The sequence below is a fragment of the Dreissena polymorpha genome, chromosome 10 (assembly GCF_020536995.1).
Source record: "Dreissena polymorpha isolate Duluth1 chromosome 10, UMN_Dpol_1.0, whole genome shotgun sequence".
In the NCBI taxonomy this organism is placed as follows: Eukaryota; Metazoa; Mollusca; class Bivalvia; order Myida; family Dreissenidae; genus Dreissena; species Dreissena polymorpha.
The window spans coordinates 22,824,948-22,841,958 of record NC_068364.1 but is presented as its reverse complement, the minus strand read 5'-3'; the positions used below and the strand labels follow the sequence as shown (position 1 = coordinate 22,841,958).

Sequence of the window (17,011 nt, the reverse complement as noted above, 5' to 3'; positions counted from 1 at the left end):
TATAATTTTAATGCTTTATGTTTCTTAGCATGGCCTGTTATTTATATTAAATATGTGTATATGTGAAATAATTTGCCTTAATTATTGTATATTAGTGATGGACTATATCATGGAGTCCATTTAGGAGCCTAACAATTATTTGCACATATTATAATAAATATTTCAATGAGATTAAGAAGTCATGAAATTATTTATTTTCATTCTTGTTTGCATGTTTTTGTTTTGATTAGTTTTGTGTGTGTGTGTGTAAAATCATTTACTGTTAAGAACGTGTAGCAGAGCATGCAGTGACAGAAGTGTAATTCGATGGTGAGCCAGCGATTTTTTTTGTCCAATTGGGAAAAGTACCCATATCGGACCAATTGGGAAAAATTGAGCCGTGAAAGCCTGAAAATTGGGAACAATCGAGTCGTGAAACCCTCAAATTAGGAAACTGGTGTATTTGATTTTATGCTCCCAAATACTTAAAAATTGATAACTAAGTGTTTTCAAGCTGTAAATATTATATTTACCTAGGTTCAAACCATAGAGCTGCATAGGGAAACTAACAAAATGTTGCATTTGGGAAATTTGTTGTTTTTTCTTACTTGGGAAAGTGCCGTTTACCGGTTCTTTATAAAGAAGGAAAAAAATCGCTGGGTGAGCTCTTCGTTAGGTTACGTTTTTTCCACAGGCATATTCATGTGAAGAGATTTCTGTTTTTAGTGTGAGCGTTAGCAATGCGCACAAGCTAATCAAGGACGACATTTCTGATTTTATAATGTTTTTCGTTTAAAGAGAGTCTCTGGTACTGGGATGACAATTTATGCATATGCATTTAGCCCTGTTTTCCCAAAATGAAGCTTAAATTATATTTTTTTGTTAAAAAAACCAAAACAAAACAAGATCTTGACCTGTGCTTTAAGATAAACTCTTTATAAATTTGAATGGGTTGTGTTCTTTTAAAACTTGCAATATAAAAAGCTATAAAATAATTTTGTATTATTTGTGAGCGTTAGCTCACAAATGATGTAGAGGCAATTTTGCAAATCAGTATCTGGATCTGCAGCGTCAAACCTGACGACGGAGTCAACACTGACACGCTGTATGGAAAACTAGGGATACCAGAAGTCACTGCATCACTGAGAGCCAGACGTCTGAGGTGGTATTGGCATGTGGTACGTGCCACTTCTTGCAACAACCCTAGCATGAAGATGGCCATTAAGGGTGCTAGAGGTAGAGGGAGACTAAAATATCATGGTCTGACTGTGTCAGGGATGACCTGCACACCTGTGGCATGGGAAACACAGACCCACAGAACAGAGGAGCGCGGAAATCAGGGGTTAGACGCTCTAGCCGCCTGCTGCCTTTCCGGCTACTGGGACTATTCCGGCAGCAGATGACAAATAAATTCAGGGTCAAGTCAAGTATGGGCTTAACTACGCTAGGAACTGTAACCCGTGACTGCCTGTGTTGATAACTGCAGTAAAATTAAGCAGACGAGGAATGCTAGGCTAGGAGCGTCTGCTCTAACCACCTCATCTGCCTGTTTATAGTTCCCACTGGTACACTACATAGTGTGTATGTATTTAAAAGTTGACCAGTCTAGTGTTTATCATTGAAATCTGTACATATTGGCTGCTTTCAGGGAAAACGGGGCTTAATGCATGTCAAATAAGATTAGCATGTGCACACTGATTAGCTTTTTCAATGATTTGAAAAGAGAAAAAAAACATCTCGACCTGTGCTTTAAGACACACTCTTTATAATTTTGAATTGGTTGAGGTCATTTTAAACTTGCGATATAAAAAGCGATCACATAATTTTGAAAACTGAGTTGTGTCTAAGATTATACAGCAGCGAACAAATTCAGTGCCTTCAGCGCTTTGATTATCAAATATCGACCAAACTTAATAATTATACAGTAATGAATTACCATTAATTAAATAGCAGACGGATTATTTGGCCAGATTGTTTCAATAGTAACTGCCCATTTTCATGCAAAAACAACAGTATTGTTTATAGATTATTACATAGACTTTAGGTTTACATGAAATCTTAGCAAACATTAACAGTCTATGTACATGTATATGCACTTTTACCCCATTATATGTATTCAAAATGATTGACGATTTATAAAAACAAAATACTATCGCATGCTTTTTCACTTACATGTCAGAGCCTGGTATAAATTAATTACTTAAATTAGCTACTTTGATTGAAATCTGAAACCTTAGGCCGCAAGAAAAAATCCTTTTTTGTTGGTTACCTGCCAGAACCTTTAACTTATAGAATTTAGAATCAAAAGTCAGTGTTTTGTTTCATTAAAATTTGGGTCCTATAGGGGGACCCATTCCCAATAGAAAAAATAAATATTTTTCTCAAATGGGACCTGAAAATTCCCAATTGAAGATTTTCAAAAAAAATAATTGTGTTTAATAAGTCTCAACATTTAATTTATCTCAAATCCAGCTCCTTAAGTTAAACCATAATACATATAATATTGATATCATTTTTATTTTCAATTTACAATATTTGTTGGCAAAAATTGAAGACATATTCCCCAAATTTAGTCGAAATGACGTGAATTTTCTAAATGCAAAGGGACCCGGCCCCGTTCCCAAAATGGTGAAAAAACCACTGAAAGTTTTTCTTATGAAGTGATGAAGGTGAGCTATTTTGATCACCCTATGTCTCATGATTCATTGGGAGGATTCTTTGCATCATCAACTTGTAGCTCATTACCACTCTAGAGATCATATTTTGCATAAAAAATTGATAAAACTTTGTCAGTTTGTTTATCTTGAAAATATCCAGTCCAACATTAAATCGGGGTCAAATGCATCCAAAAACTAAGTCACCAGGTCAAATCTTAGAAAAACCTTGTTGCCACTGTAGACGCCAAAGTCATGACCTAATATTGACGAAACTGGGTCAAAATGTTTATCTTGACAATATCTAGGCCATGTTGAAATGTGGGTCACAAGCATTAAAAATGAGGTCATTAGGTCAAATTACAGAGAAACCATGTAACCACTCTAGAGGCCATATGAATATGGTTTGTGTGCGTCCCAAAACTATGTCAACAAGTCAAATTTTAGTAAAACCTTAAAGCACTGTAGAGGCAGCATATATAACTCAGTGTCAATACAAAACTTGTTTTTCTTAACAACATCTTGGCCAAGTTCAGATCTGAATCACATGCGCAAAAAAGGTATGCCACCAGTTCAACCTTAGAAAATGTGTGTAACTCATGACAATATCATTCTAGACAGAGTTCAAATCTGGATCATGTATGCCAACAACTATGTCACCAGGTCAAATCTGGATCATGTATGCCAACAACTATGTCACCAGGTCAAATCTGGATCATGTATGCCAACAACTCTGTCACCAGGTCAAATCTGGATCATGTATGCCAACAACTCTGTCACCAGGTCAAATCTGGATCATGTATGCCAACAACTTTGTCACCAGTTCAAATCATAAGAAAGCATTTTACCACTTAAGAGGTAACATTTATGTATTAATCTGAATAAAAAATGTTAATCCTTTGAGGGCTGGAACCGGATTTTGAAGGCCTTTGCAAACAGTTTGGATCCAGATGAGACGCCACAGAACGTGGCGTCTCATCAGGATCCAAACTGTTTGCTATTCTAATAGTATTCTTTGAAAAAAAATCAAAGAAAATGCTAATTTTAGAAATTTAGCAGACAACATTTTAGCAGACGACACATTTCCCAGCATGCAAAGGGATAGGTTCAGTTTGAATCTGGGTCCCATGTATCCAAAAATAAGGTCACCAGGTCAAATCTAGGTCACCAGGTCAAATCTTATACATATCTTGTTACCTCTCTAGAGGTCACATTTACGACTATATCTTTATGAAAAATCTTTGTAACCTTTTTTTTTACAATAATTTACAATATAACACTTTTACAATACATTTTTAAAATATTAATTATGAGATTTTGATGTAAAATGATAGCACTAAAGTCCAGACCAAAATGGATGTAGTTATGGAAGTTTAAACAAATATAAGTGTGTGAAAAACAGAATCAATAGCAGATTTGCAGTGTATTTGACATGAATGAATAAAAAAAAACTGTTTTAAGGTGGATTTATGGTGTAGTTGTAATAAAATACACAATAATGTCACCAACTATGCATATGGAGACTTCACTTCTCTGTAATAAAGATTATAGACATATTCATTTTATATTCTTAACAGTCTTGCTATTTGTATACTTTTTAACGTTTTATGTGTCTCGAAATGGGTTCAATATTGAAAAATTTAAATTGTAGAAAAATCAAATTTGAATATACATTAAAGTATTATCTTGTGTAAGGTGCTATACACACACTAATGTCAGAACGTACTGTGAAAAAGTCAACTTCAGTGTTAGGGTACTGTATACTTTAATTACTTTTAATTTCCCTGATATATTATGTTAACTGTTTTGTCCAAAAGTGCACTTATTATGTTAACTGTTTTGTCCAAAAGTGCACTTATTATTCATTGAAAATGTGCATTGACATGTTCATGTATTAAGATTATAGTAACAAAAAAATACCAATACCATTGTCCGTGGATGCTTTTCAAAAACTATTTCTGCAGTAAAGTGCGGGGCCATTTGAATTGGGAAAAATGGTGTCATTACTTAAATTGGGTAATTTAGTTGATGTTTATTTTGGCTTGCACATATTTATTTTTTTTGAGGATAAGAGTCTATCTAAAATTTGCTTAGGTTTAACTCACAGAGCAAAATAAGGAGATACATTGAATGTTTCAATTTACAAAAACAAATGTGTTTTTTTTTAACCTTCAAATGGGAATTTGGGTAGTTATCTGTGAAAAACAAAACATCCACAGTTATGGCATATATAGTTAAGTGTGCAAAATATTAATTTAAATCAGCTTGAATGCAAGAAAGTTGAGATTAGAAGATCAGAATTAATTTGATTCTCTTCTCTACAGCCTGAAGGCTGCAGCCGTAAAATCATTGTGCCTGAATCCTCCATTCTTCGATTGCCGTTGCTAAGTGATTCTGCCATATTCGGCAATGATTAGAAGAATCCATATTGTTCGCTAAATATACAGATAACTGGAGGCTGGCATATCCGCTAATACAGACTGTAAGCCGAGTCAGGATTATGGCGATAATTCTCGATTAATCAATATTGCAGAAATAAAGGAGAGAATGACGATGTTGGCTGAAAATCACAATTGCCATGGCAACCTTGTGATAACATTTAAAATAGTTCATAATTATTAAGGAAATCTACACAATGTCTTTGACACGCCTTGGATCATCTATTAGCAAATGTTTATGAAGGGTTAATGAAGGCTTGTTAAAGAAACTGTTGTTTGTAAGTTATTGTTAATTTTAACAAAGTTGTGATTTTGTCTATTGGAAGGAGGATTTGTCAAAAAGAGATTTTATGTGATTGCTTAAGAATTGCATTATGAATTCTGGAAGTTGAGGTGCTATGAATGTTTATGTAAGTTTGCTTTTAGCTTATTTTGCAGTGTTTTTTTCCACCATTTTGGGAATGGGGCAGGGTCCCGTTGGATTGGGAAAATTTGCTGTTTTTGCTAAAATTGCGAAATTGTTGTTGTTGTTTTGCTTAAATATGCTTCATAAATGAGAATAAAAGTGTTTTCACTATTATACTTACTAAGGTTCAACTTTTATAACTGTATGGGAGATGAACAACTTTTTTTGGAAACCTTCAATTGGGAATTTTCAAGTCCCATTGGGAAAAATATATACTTTTTTCCAGTGGGAATTAGACTGAATGATGTAACCCGATTTTGAATGACAAAAAACACTGTTTTGTTTGCTGATATGTTTAGAGTAGTTTCCTTAATATTGTCAAGCTGCTTAATAAGTAAAATATTATTGCAAATAAGCGGTTGTTTGTATTATTTACAAATCTCTTATGGCAGCAAAATAAAAACTTAATTGCTAAGACCTTTTTAAGTGTTTTAATGTTATTTTGCACGGTACCTGAAACTCTTTTAAAATTGCATTGAGGTAAATTTGATATTACTCCAGAGGTAATTTATGAATAATATATGTTTTTCACCGGGGAATTTTAAGAATAATGTATCTTTCAGTTGGTACAGATTTTTATTTATATTTGGTGATGTTTCTCAAAATGCTCTATTATACATCAAGCTTGTTCAATTAAAAGTATAATTTAAAATTTTTATTTAGTTATCCAATGTCTTGATTCTTAACATTTGCACTAATTGTATACATGTACCCGTTTGCATGATTTCTAGGGACTTTTGATTGTGATTTGGTTGCATATCTGGTTTATATAGGGTACCTTTTAGATGCCCAAAATTACAAAATATATTGGAGAGAGGTCCCCATTATTGAGATATTGAACGTAATCTGTGCTGTGAGATTGCTGAGAATGAGGCTTAATCAAATAATCCCGCCAAGTTTCTCAGTATTAATCTAATTTAATCATCTGATCGTGTATGCATCAAATTCGCTTTATGAGCCCCCTCCAAGAATTCTTGAAGCTGTGTTATTACAAATGGCCCAAATTTGTGTAGCTTTTCTTAACTTGAGTTGAAAATTAGTAGATATTAGTCAAATTAGAAATGTGTCAGAAACAATATAATCTTTAAAACGTTTGCTTTATAAATATTAAATATAAACATATGTGTGAGTCTAAAACATTTAGTTATTTGCTCCTTAATGCATTGAACGTCTTTTAGGCATAATATAAATTATTTTGTCTGTTTATTGGGAAGAACTGTTAGTTTGCATTTCACAGTTTATAATGTCTTTCCGCGAATGCTGCATTATTTGAGAACCAAGAGTGTGTCCCAGCATTCCTAACTAATCAACTTACCAGATTAAAACAAGATGGGAAGAAATTTGTATTATAACTGCAATTTTTAGCAATATGTATTTAGTTTAAAAAAAGAAGATAATTCAAAGTTGGTATGGTATTGTTCTGTGGAGGGAAACTGGAGTACCTGGAAGAATCCCCTCATTTCCAGTATGGTGACCAATAGCCAAGCTCACATGGTCCAGTATGGTGACAAATAGCCAAGCTTACATGGTCCAGTATGGTCACCAATAGCCAAGCTTACATGGTCCAGTATGGGGACCAATAGCCAAGCTCACATGGTCCAGTATGGTGACCAATAGACAAGCTCACATGGTCCAGTATGGGGACCAATAGCCAAGCTCACATGGTCCAGTATGGTGACCAATAGCCAAGCATAGATGGTCCAGTATGGTGACCAATTGAAAAGCATAGATGGTCCAGTATGGTGACCAATAGACAAACTTACATGGTCCAGAATGCATGATGACCAATAGACAAGCTTGCATGGTCTAGTATGGTGACCAATAGCCAAGCTCACTGGTTCCGTATGGGGACCAATGGCTAAGCTCACATGGTCCAGTATGGTGACCAATAGACAAGCTCACATGGTCCGGTATAGTGACCAATAGCCAAGCTCACATGGTCCAGTTTGGTGACTAATAGCCAAGCTCACATGGTCCAGTATGGTGACCAATAGCCAAGCTCCCATGGTCCAGTATGGTGACCAATAGACAAGCTCACATGGTCCAGTATGGTGACCAATTGCCAAGCTCACATGGTCTAGTATGGAGACCAATAGCCAAGCTCACATGGTCCAGTATGGTGACCAATAGCCAAGCTCACATGGTCCAGTATGGAGACCAATAGACAAGCTCACATGGTCCAGTTTGGTGACTAATAGCTAAGCTCACATGGTCCAGTATGGTGACCAATAGCCAAGCTCACATGGTCCAGTATGGTGACCAATAGACAAGCTCACATAGTCCAGTATGGTGACCAATAGCCAAGCTCACACGGTATAGTATGGTGACCAATAGCCAAGCTCAGATGGTCAAGTATGGTGACCAATAGACAAGCTTACATGGTTAAGTATGGTGACCAAACGACAAGCTCACATGGTCCATTACGGTGACCAATAGACAAGCTCACATGGTCCAGTATCGTGACCAATAGACAAGCTCACATGGTCCAGTATGTTGACCAATAGACAAGCTCACATGGTCCAGTTTTGTGACCAATAGACAAGCTCACATGGTCAAATATGGTGACCAAAGATAAGCACACATGGCCCAGTATGGTTACCAATAGACAAGCTCACATGGTCTGGTTTGGTGACCAATAGACAAGCTCACATGGTCCAGTATGGTGACCAAAAGACAAGCTCACATGGTCCAGTATGTTGACCAATAGACAAGCTCACATGGTCCAGTTTGGTGACTAATAGCTAAGCTCACATGGTCCAGTATGGTGACCAATAGCCAAGCTCACATAATCCAGTATGGTGACCAATAGCTAAGCTCACATGGTCCAGTTTGGTGACCAATAGCTAAGCTCACATGATCCGGTATGGTGACCAATAGACAAGCTCACATGGTCCAGTATGGTGACCAATAGCCAAGCTCACATGGTCCAGTATGGTCACCAATAGCCAAGCTCATGTGGTCCAGTATGGTGACCAATAGCTAAGCTCACATGGTCTAGTATGATGACCAATAGCCAAGCTCACATGGTCCAGTATGGTTACCAATAGACAAGCTCACATGGTCCAGTTTGGTGACCAATAGACAAGCTCACATGGTCCAGTATGGTGACCAATAGCTAAACTCACATGGTCCAGTATGGTGACCAATAGCCAAGCTCACATGGTCCAGTATGGTGACCAATAGACAAGCTCATATGGTCCAGTATGGTGACCGATAGACAAGCTCATATGGTCTAGTATGGCAGGGGTCTCGCGAGTGGGCGAAATGGGTGATTTCTTCGCCAAATTAATCTTCACTTGGCACATTAAATTCATGAAGGCAAAGTGACTTCTCGTCCTTTTAATGATTTACTTTGTGCCAGACATTGACCGATTAAAATGAATTTGATGTGGAGAATTGGACACAGGAAGATTCTCAGCCATTAGTGCCCCATGTACAGGTCATGCAAAGTTGACCATTCAAAAGAACAGTCTGGAGCTATTACACTTCTTGAAATTGTTAATAGATGATTCCTTTATTAATTGCTTTTCTGCTGGCTACCAATAACTATGATTCAGCAATGTTAAATGGCCCATTAAAACAATACTAAAAATGATCAAATGGGAAGATGTAACCTAGCACTGGCAATAAATATGGGGCTCATTTACAGGTCAGATTCGGAACGTCTGCTGTAAAATAAGATTTTAAATGAATTTTCAATTTAAAACAAATATTTGTAACAAAATATGAATTTGATTTAATGTTGAATTGCTTTATATTAACAAGGAAGTAAAAACAACTAAGTTGCTGCAAAACATATGTAAAACTAAGATCTATGACACAAATGTACTATTTCTCCCAAATACGTTACCAATTCTCCCTATTTTGGCTTTAGGGAGAAGTGACTTCTCCCTAAATTTTGAGCCTAGCTAGACCCCTGGTATGGTGACCAATAGACAAGCTCACATGGTCCAGTATGGTGACAAATAGCCAAGCTCACATGGTCCAGTATGGTGACCAATAGTCAAGCTCACATGGTCCAGTATGGTGACAAATAGACAAGCTCACACGGTCCATTATGATGACCAATAGCCAAGCTCACATGGTCCAGTATGATGACCAATAGACAAGCTCACATGGTCCAGTATGTTGACCAATAGTAAAGCTCACATGGTCCAGTATGGTGACCAATAGCCAAGCTCGCATGGTTCAGTATGGTGACCAATAGACAAGCTCACATGGTCCAGTATGGTGACCAATAGACAAGCTCACATGGTTCAGTATCGAGACCAATAGACAAGCTCACATGGTCTAGTTTGGTGACTAATAGCTTAGGTCACATAATCCGGTATGGTGACCAATAGACAAGCTCACATAATCCAGTACGGTGACCAATAGACAAGCTCACATGGTCCAGTATGGTGACCAATAGACAAGCTCACATGGTTCGGTATGGTGACCAATAGACAAGCTCACATGGTGCAGTTAAGTGACCAATAGCCAAGCTCACATAATCCAGTATGGTGACCAATAAACAAGCTCACATGGTTTGGTATGGTGACCAATAGACAAGCTCACATGGTGCAGTCAAGTGACCAATAGATGTCACATGGTCCAGTATGGTGACCAATAGCCAAGCTCACATGGTCCAGTATTATGACCAATAGCCAAGCTCACAGTATGGAGACAAATAGCCAAGCTCACAGTATGGTGACCTGAATAGTCAAGCTCACATGGTCCCGTATGGAGACCAATAGCCAAGCTCACATGGTCAAGTATGGAGACCAATAGCCAAGCTCACATGGTCCAGTATTATGACCAATAGCCAAGCTCACATGGTCCAGTATGGTGACCAATAGACAAGCTCACATGGTCCAGTATGGTGACCAATAGCCAAGCTCACATGGTCCAGTATGGTGACCAATAGCCAAGCTCACATGGTCCAGTATGGTGACCAATACCCAAGCTCACATGGTCCAGTTGACTAATAGACAAGGTCACATACCACTTTTTACCCCACCTTATTGCAATATACTCATGATGAGCATTTGTGATCACCTTTTGTCCGTAGTTTTTGAAAATAAAATGCCTAGACATTAAATATTTAAATTTTTGAAAGGTACTTTTATTATTCTTAACTTCACCTTCTCAGTATAGTTTAGTTCCTTCAGATCTCAGCGGAGCGCCTAAGGGCCCATGGTCCTCTTGTTTACATGATCATGTGTTGTGAATTGAAGGTGACAGATGAGCAGGAGGCGGAAGACGACACGACACAGTTACCACAGGAACCATCTCTGGTAGCCATGAAAAACTTGAACAAGTCTCCGCCTCGATCATCCATGAATACCCCACCACCTAAACCAGCGTCATCTCATTCACAATTCACCTCAGGTCAGTGTTGAATTTGGTGTTAGATTTTTAAGTAAAATACAGTGGCTTTTATACACCTTTTTGGGAATGGGGCCGGGTCCCTTTGCATTCGGAAAAATCACGGTGTTTTGACTAAAATTGGGAAATTATGGCTGTTCTTGTTTTGCTAACAAATGCTTGAAAATTGAGAATAAAAGTTTTTTTCAAAATTGTATTTACCATGGTTGAACTTACAGTACAGGCAATGTGTACTTTGACAAACGCCACTCGTCGCGGTGTTCATTTTACGGTGTTCGCTTACCAAACGACCCCCGCGATGGGTGTTCAGATCAAATATTCGCGGGGGCCGTTTTCAATAAGGTGGACACCGCGAATCACCGCAGACCCATTATATCTACCGCGGTGCGGTGTTCATCGTGTTCGCTAAAAATAAAATAATTAAATATAAACGTAAATTATTGATCCCTTTCATTTTCAAGCGGGTATATACGTTGTTGTCAAATATTTATGAATTTATATAAAATGTGTAATAAACTTATTATATATATATTTAAATATAAATTAAAATAAAAGTTAAGAAGAACGTGCCGAAAAATGCGAAATAAGCCAGATATTTAATTCTGAAATTTAAAACGGCTGTACAGCCGAATTCGCTAGCATGTAAACCATACATGTACGATGTGAATCTAAACTTAGTTTAACGGTTTATTTGAATTCCTGCAACGATATCTATTCATACGACACACGAACACTAACTCCGATCCTAATGCAAAGACGAATGCTTCGGTTATTGTAGGAAAATATGTACGTCACAGTCGACTCGGGGCGCTAATTTGTGCAATATATTTACTAATTTTGAACTTCTTTCAAAGATCTTAAAGAACGTTATTTCAACAAACGAGTCCAGTGCTGAAATGGAAGAAACCTGAAAGACACAAAATATAATCTGTTAAAATACATGTATAATAATATGAATAGAAAAAACCAACAGTTTACGATTGCAGTCGTTGCAATCGACAGTTGACAATTTCTAAATTTCGTAGCATACTGATGCAGTATGTTATTTCAGACAGTACAGGCGGACGCAAATAAATAAATTATTTAATACTCACTTTCTTTATAATAGACTTGATGATCTAAGCGCTTTATTTACGTTTCCGACTTTACGTGCTGTCCGAACTTAAAGTGATGGGCATTTTGTTACTGTTGAATTGAGCTGAAAAGAAACGGGTGAAAACAATAAGTTATAATGAATGTGGTATCTGAAATTATCTACAACTCATCTTGTTACCGGTTGTTTATAAAAAATATATATTATTTTCGATATGTTACATGACTCACCCATCCCTCTAAGCTGAGATGATCCGTAAAACCAAATTGTGTCATTGTGTCGTGTGAAAGAATCTGCTAGAAAACTACATTTAGACTCGCATCGTACATCGATTCATTTCTGTCGTAAGTTGTCAAAATGAAAGTACGGTTGATATTCAAATGGATTATTTTTCTTTTCGGGATATTGTTTAATTATGTTGATGCTGCATTAACAAATACAAGTGTATATCTAGCGAAAACACAAAAAATAAACAACGGTTACGATACACACCTACATTGTATATTGCAAATACTGTTAGTTGCCCATAATATCACTTTAAGTACGCATACATTTGCACATACATGTCGTTTATTATGTTCATTTGTACATTGTACATGTACATTTAAAACTCTTGAATGACCATCGCAGACAGGTATTACATGTATCAATGGCCGCACGGCATTGCGGTGATCACGGGTGTTCCAGTTAATGATAGCGTGCAATCGCTGCGATTTCGGGTGTTCGCCGAACACCGCGGTCAGTAGCGTGTCCGCCCCCCGCGAAATGTCACCCATCGGGAAAATTGAACACCGCGGACACGCGTTTTTGTCAAAGTACACGTTGCCTGTACTGTATAGAGCTGAAGTGGAGATAAACAAAATGTTGAGATCTGAAAACAATTATATATTTTTTTGGAAACCCACAATACACTTATTATTGGGATTTTGTTGGTCTCATTTTGGGGCAAAAAAACAACTTTTTTCCATTGGGAATCTACCGATACCCGGCCCGATTTTGAATGAAAAAGCTCTGGAGTAAATTACTCATAAACATCGGTTACTGCAAGCCCTGGAAATGTTAACTGTATTGACATGTTTGTGCCTATCAGTGATAAGGAAAGTTTTTATTTTAAAGATTTAATAGTTAAATAGATTTATTCATATATAAGGCAGATTTTGTTCCTACTTCCCTATCAATTTTTGTGTTCTTTAAGATGCTTTGCCAAAACATAGGCATTTCTTTCCTTAATAAAATATTTTTTATCCTCCTTAATGGCTTTAAATCAAAATAAAAGTCATGATATCCTGAGATAATATGAGTTGCGTTCTGAGAAAACTGGGCATCATGCACGTGCGTAAAGTGTCGGCCAAGATTAGCCTGTGCAGTCCGCACAGGCTAATCAGGGACAACACTCTCCGCTTTTATGGTTTTTTTGGTTTCAAGGAAGTCCCTTTTTACTGACAATCTTGTTTAGGTGGAAAGTGTCATCCCTGATAAGCCTGTGCGGACTGCACAGGCTAATCTTGGACGACACTTTACGCACAGGCATTATGCCCAGTTTTCTCAGAATGCGACTCATATTTTACCCAGGAGTTCCTGGAGGACAGAAGTATACTGCTCCTCGGTTAAAGGTTGCATGGTAAAGTAAAGTGATAGGTAGGCTAAGGTGTTACAGCAGGGAATCAAAGCTGTATCAATCCATCGTCGGATCACTCAATACGCTGTTGTTCTTGATTGACCATTAAGTTAGACAAAAATTGTATTAGTAAATAGAGTTACGTATCTTAATGCTTCATGCAAATTCAACCAATTCAACTATTCAACTATTACTCTGTCATATTCATGGTTATCTGTTTGTTTACGTCATGTTGACCATTCTATCCTCTAATTGTTGTTGCTTCCCAGACCTTATTCCAAGAGTATCTAAACATGAAGTGTCATTTCAGTGCTTGGCATATCATTTATTTATGATTATTAAATTTTGCCAGCCATATGCCTCATGGCACGTACATTAAAATATGGTGAAAAAGGAATGCTGGGGTATTTAAGATAGTACCAAACCTACAATCCTTGAACTGTGAGCCTGCAGTGACTTACTACTAGAAAAAGGATCTGATTAACTCATCTCAACAGTACTTAAATCTCCTTAGTATTAAGCACAATATCATATTCAGATGTAACAAGCATTTTTATTGGTTGATACTAAGCTAATTAAGTTAATTAGCTTAGTATCAACCAATAAAAATGCTTGTTACATCTGAATATGTTATTGCGCTCATGCTAGCAAAAGGTGGTCTATCTCCTATTATATGATTGAAAATTCAATCATTTGAATTTGTATGATATTTGCTTGGCATTGCAATGTTTATCAATGAAAATAAAATGTGATGAGGAGTCAAAAGTCACTTGAAGATTCGTTTGAAACGGTTTGGCTTAGGTCGTTCTTTGGGCTGAAGCAATAAAGGATTATCTAGTAAAGTCACAATTGCCATGGATTAGCATAAAAGCCTTGCTTTATTTATCTTAAGACTTAACATAAACAATATTTGCTGGCTGACTGTTTGCTGAAAGGTTTACAGCTAATCTGTATTTATTGTCCTTCTCCAGATAATCTTGAGTGTTGCCATCATTTGCATAAACTTTTTGCACGTCTTATCAACTTTGATGTTTGCGATGCCGGCTAAACGGGTAGTAAATCGCGGACCAGCTTGATTTGTTGTCGCTCATAGACTTAATGACGGTAAAACATGTTTGAAAAGTCACATATTCTGTAAGAAATACATGCAATGTGCTCTAGTATTGCACTTGATAGAAATGCCTTATCATTGCTCATGCTACCACACAATGTGCAGTAATTTTTCCCCCCAAAATTTCAGCCTCTTACAGGCTGTTTCCCAATGGCACAAATTATTATTCTTTTGTTTATTTCACTGCAACTCAACATCATGCCATCACATCAATAATTGTTGAATGAATTTTCTGCAATACATTTGTAATGCTACATAATTTTTGTGGGGATAAGTAATGAAATCCATTCTACTGCCATACTCCCCTATCTCAGAGTCAAATAGGTCATTGCGCACTCAGTCATTCTGCCCTACCTCTGAGTCCAGAAGTACTCCCTCCGAGTCCAGAAGTACTCGAGAAGGTTATAATTTAGCTTTAGGCTTTCAGTGCAATCATGCTAAAATAAATATAGGTGGGAGGGGGGGGGGGGGGGGATACATTTTAACTAAACTTTGTAGGGCAGTGATCAGTTACTTGCATACGCATGTGCACTAAATATTGGTAAACCAGCTATCCAGAGGAATTGTGGGAGTTGGTAAACTGAAGGCCACAAAAAGACTGAAATTTTGATTACAACGGTAAACAACCCTTAAAAAAAAACTAAACGAATATAACAGTGTGTCGTGAATTTTAGAACATTTATGCTTCTGGTGGTTCCAAGGCCGTTTTGGAACTTGACCTTGGAAAAGAGTGGCACTTAAAATTAAAGCTTGAATTTATTAACTGTGTTGGAAAAGAGGTTCGAAAATTATTGTTTGGCTTGGCATTTTGTATGATATGTTGGCAATCGCGGTTGGCATATAAATCTAGAAAAGGTTAATTGCTCATAAAGAAAACAACAAGATGTTAAATGTGCCTGTATTACCTCTTTATAGTTATCAAGTTTTTTTTTATTACTCTTTTTAAAATCTTATGAATACTTTACCATAATAGGATAATTAATGTATGGCCTTTGATGCATGTATGATGTTGTTAAATGAAGGTTTGTTTTAAATTCTTTTTAATAAAACTCAGTTTAAACAAGAAATATCTTTAAAAAAGATATACGGCGTTGATAGTTCAATAAATTAGATCAAGGATAGCGAATGTCTTTTTCTGTGCAGTTCTGAGCTGCATCACACACAGTACAAGATGTTACGCGGAGTGTTCGCGGCTTATTTTACATTATTACATATTGCTGGTCATAAACCTATAGATACAAAACAGAAAACCAAAAGAAGAATGGAGGTGAAATTAAAACATATGAATCAACCATCCACACGCGAAGTATCCGTACATATTTTAAATATTTATAGGCGCGTTCTTCGAACAAACCTGTTTTAGTGGTTTGTCGGGCATTGCTATTTGATTCGATTATTAACAGTATCGAGAATCATCGTGCTCATGCTTAATACATAAGTCAATATGGTGGAATAATCCTTGTTAAATTAATCAAAAATAAAATTTATCATTGTATTGTTGAAAACACATTAAGAATCTATTATTGACATACCATAATTATATCGCTGAATATCTTCATTTAACATATTTCTGGTGTAAAGAAAATTCCAGGTCACCTAGTTCACAGATAGCGTCTATATTATATAACGAATATTTTACTGGCCGCGAACGATGACATGTAAATAAACTCTTACATTCACACACACTGACCGCAAATTGACCCTATACCTCGCGGGTTGAAATGCATACATTTAAGTGAGGCCACACTTCCACTGCTCTTTATACTTTTACATGTTAACATGTTGACAGAAATATGGAAGTAAGTACTAAATATGAGAACATAGCCTTTAAGTATAAACGCTTTTGCGCTACCAATCCTCTGAAAATAAAAGGTGCACGCACAAACTGTACTGATGTCGAGAGTTGAGTGTAAAACTGTTCTATCTATTAAGCCTTTTCATTAGAGATAAAATTGTTTCATGCAGTAAAACAGTGTTACAAAGACGCGGATATGTTTCCAATGTTCTGGTGGTATACTCAAATCAGCCAATTACACTTACAAAGGTCAGGAAAGGTGAAAAGCTGGCTTATACAGCTACGCCGAAAAATGATCTTATTTTCATTATACTCCACCAAGAAAATATATATAATTTTGATGCAGTAATCCACAGTTCCCAATTTGGCTATAACATATATGATATTCTATTATGTATAATGTATGATATAATATTTCACATATATTATACATAATGTATATAGTGTTTCGACTTCATTTCAAAGATTTGTGAGAACCAGTATGAGTTAA

General features: G+C 36.5%; 1 protein-coding gene across 1 annotated transcript in view; it reads left to right on the top strand.

Moving 5' to 3' along the window:
• The window catches only part of LOC127847056 (uncharacterized), a 71,972-nt gene that overhangs the window by 2,445 nt on the left and 52,516 nt on the right, over nt 1–17,011 (top strand). Inside the window, exon 2 of the mRNA XM_052378611.1 lies at nt 10,754–10,907. Within this exon, the coding sequence (XP_052234571.1) occupies nt 10,754–10,907 (154 nt within the window). The remainder of the gene's footprint in view (nt 1–10,753; nt 10,908–17,011) is intronic.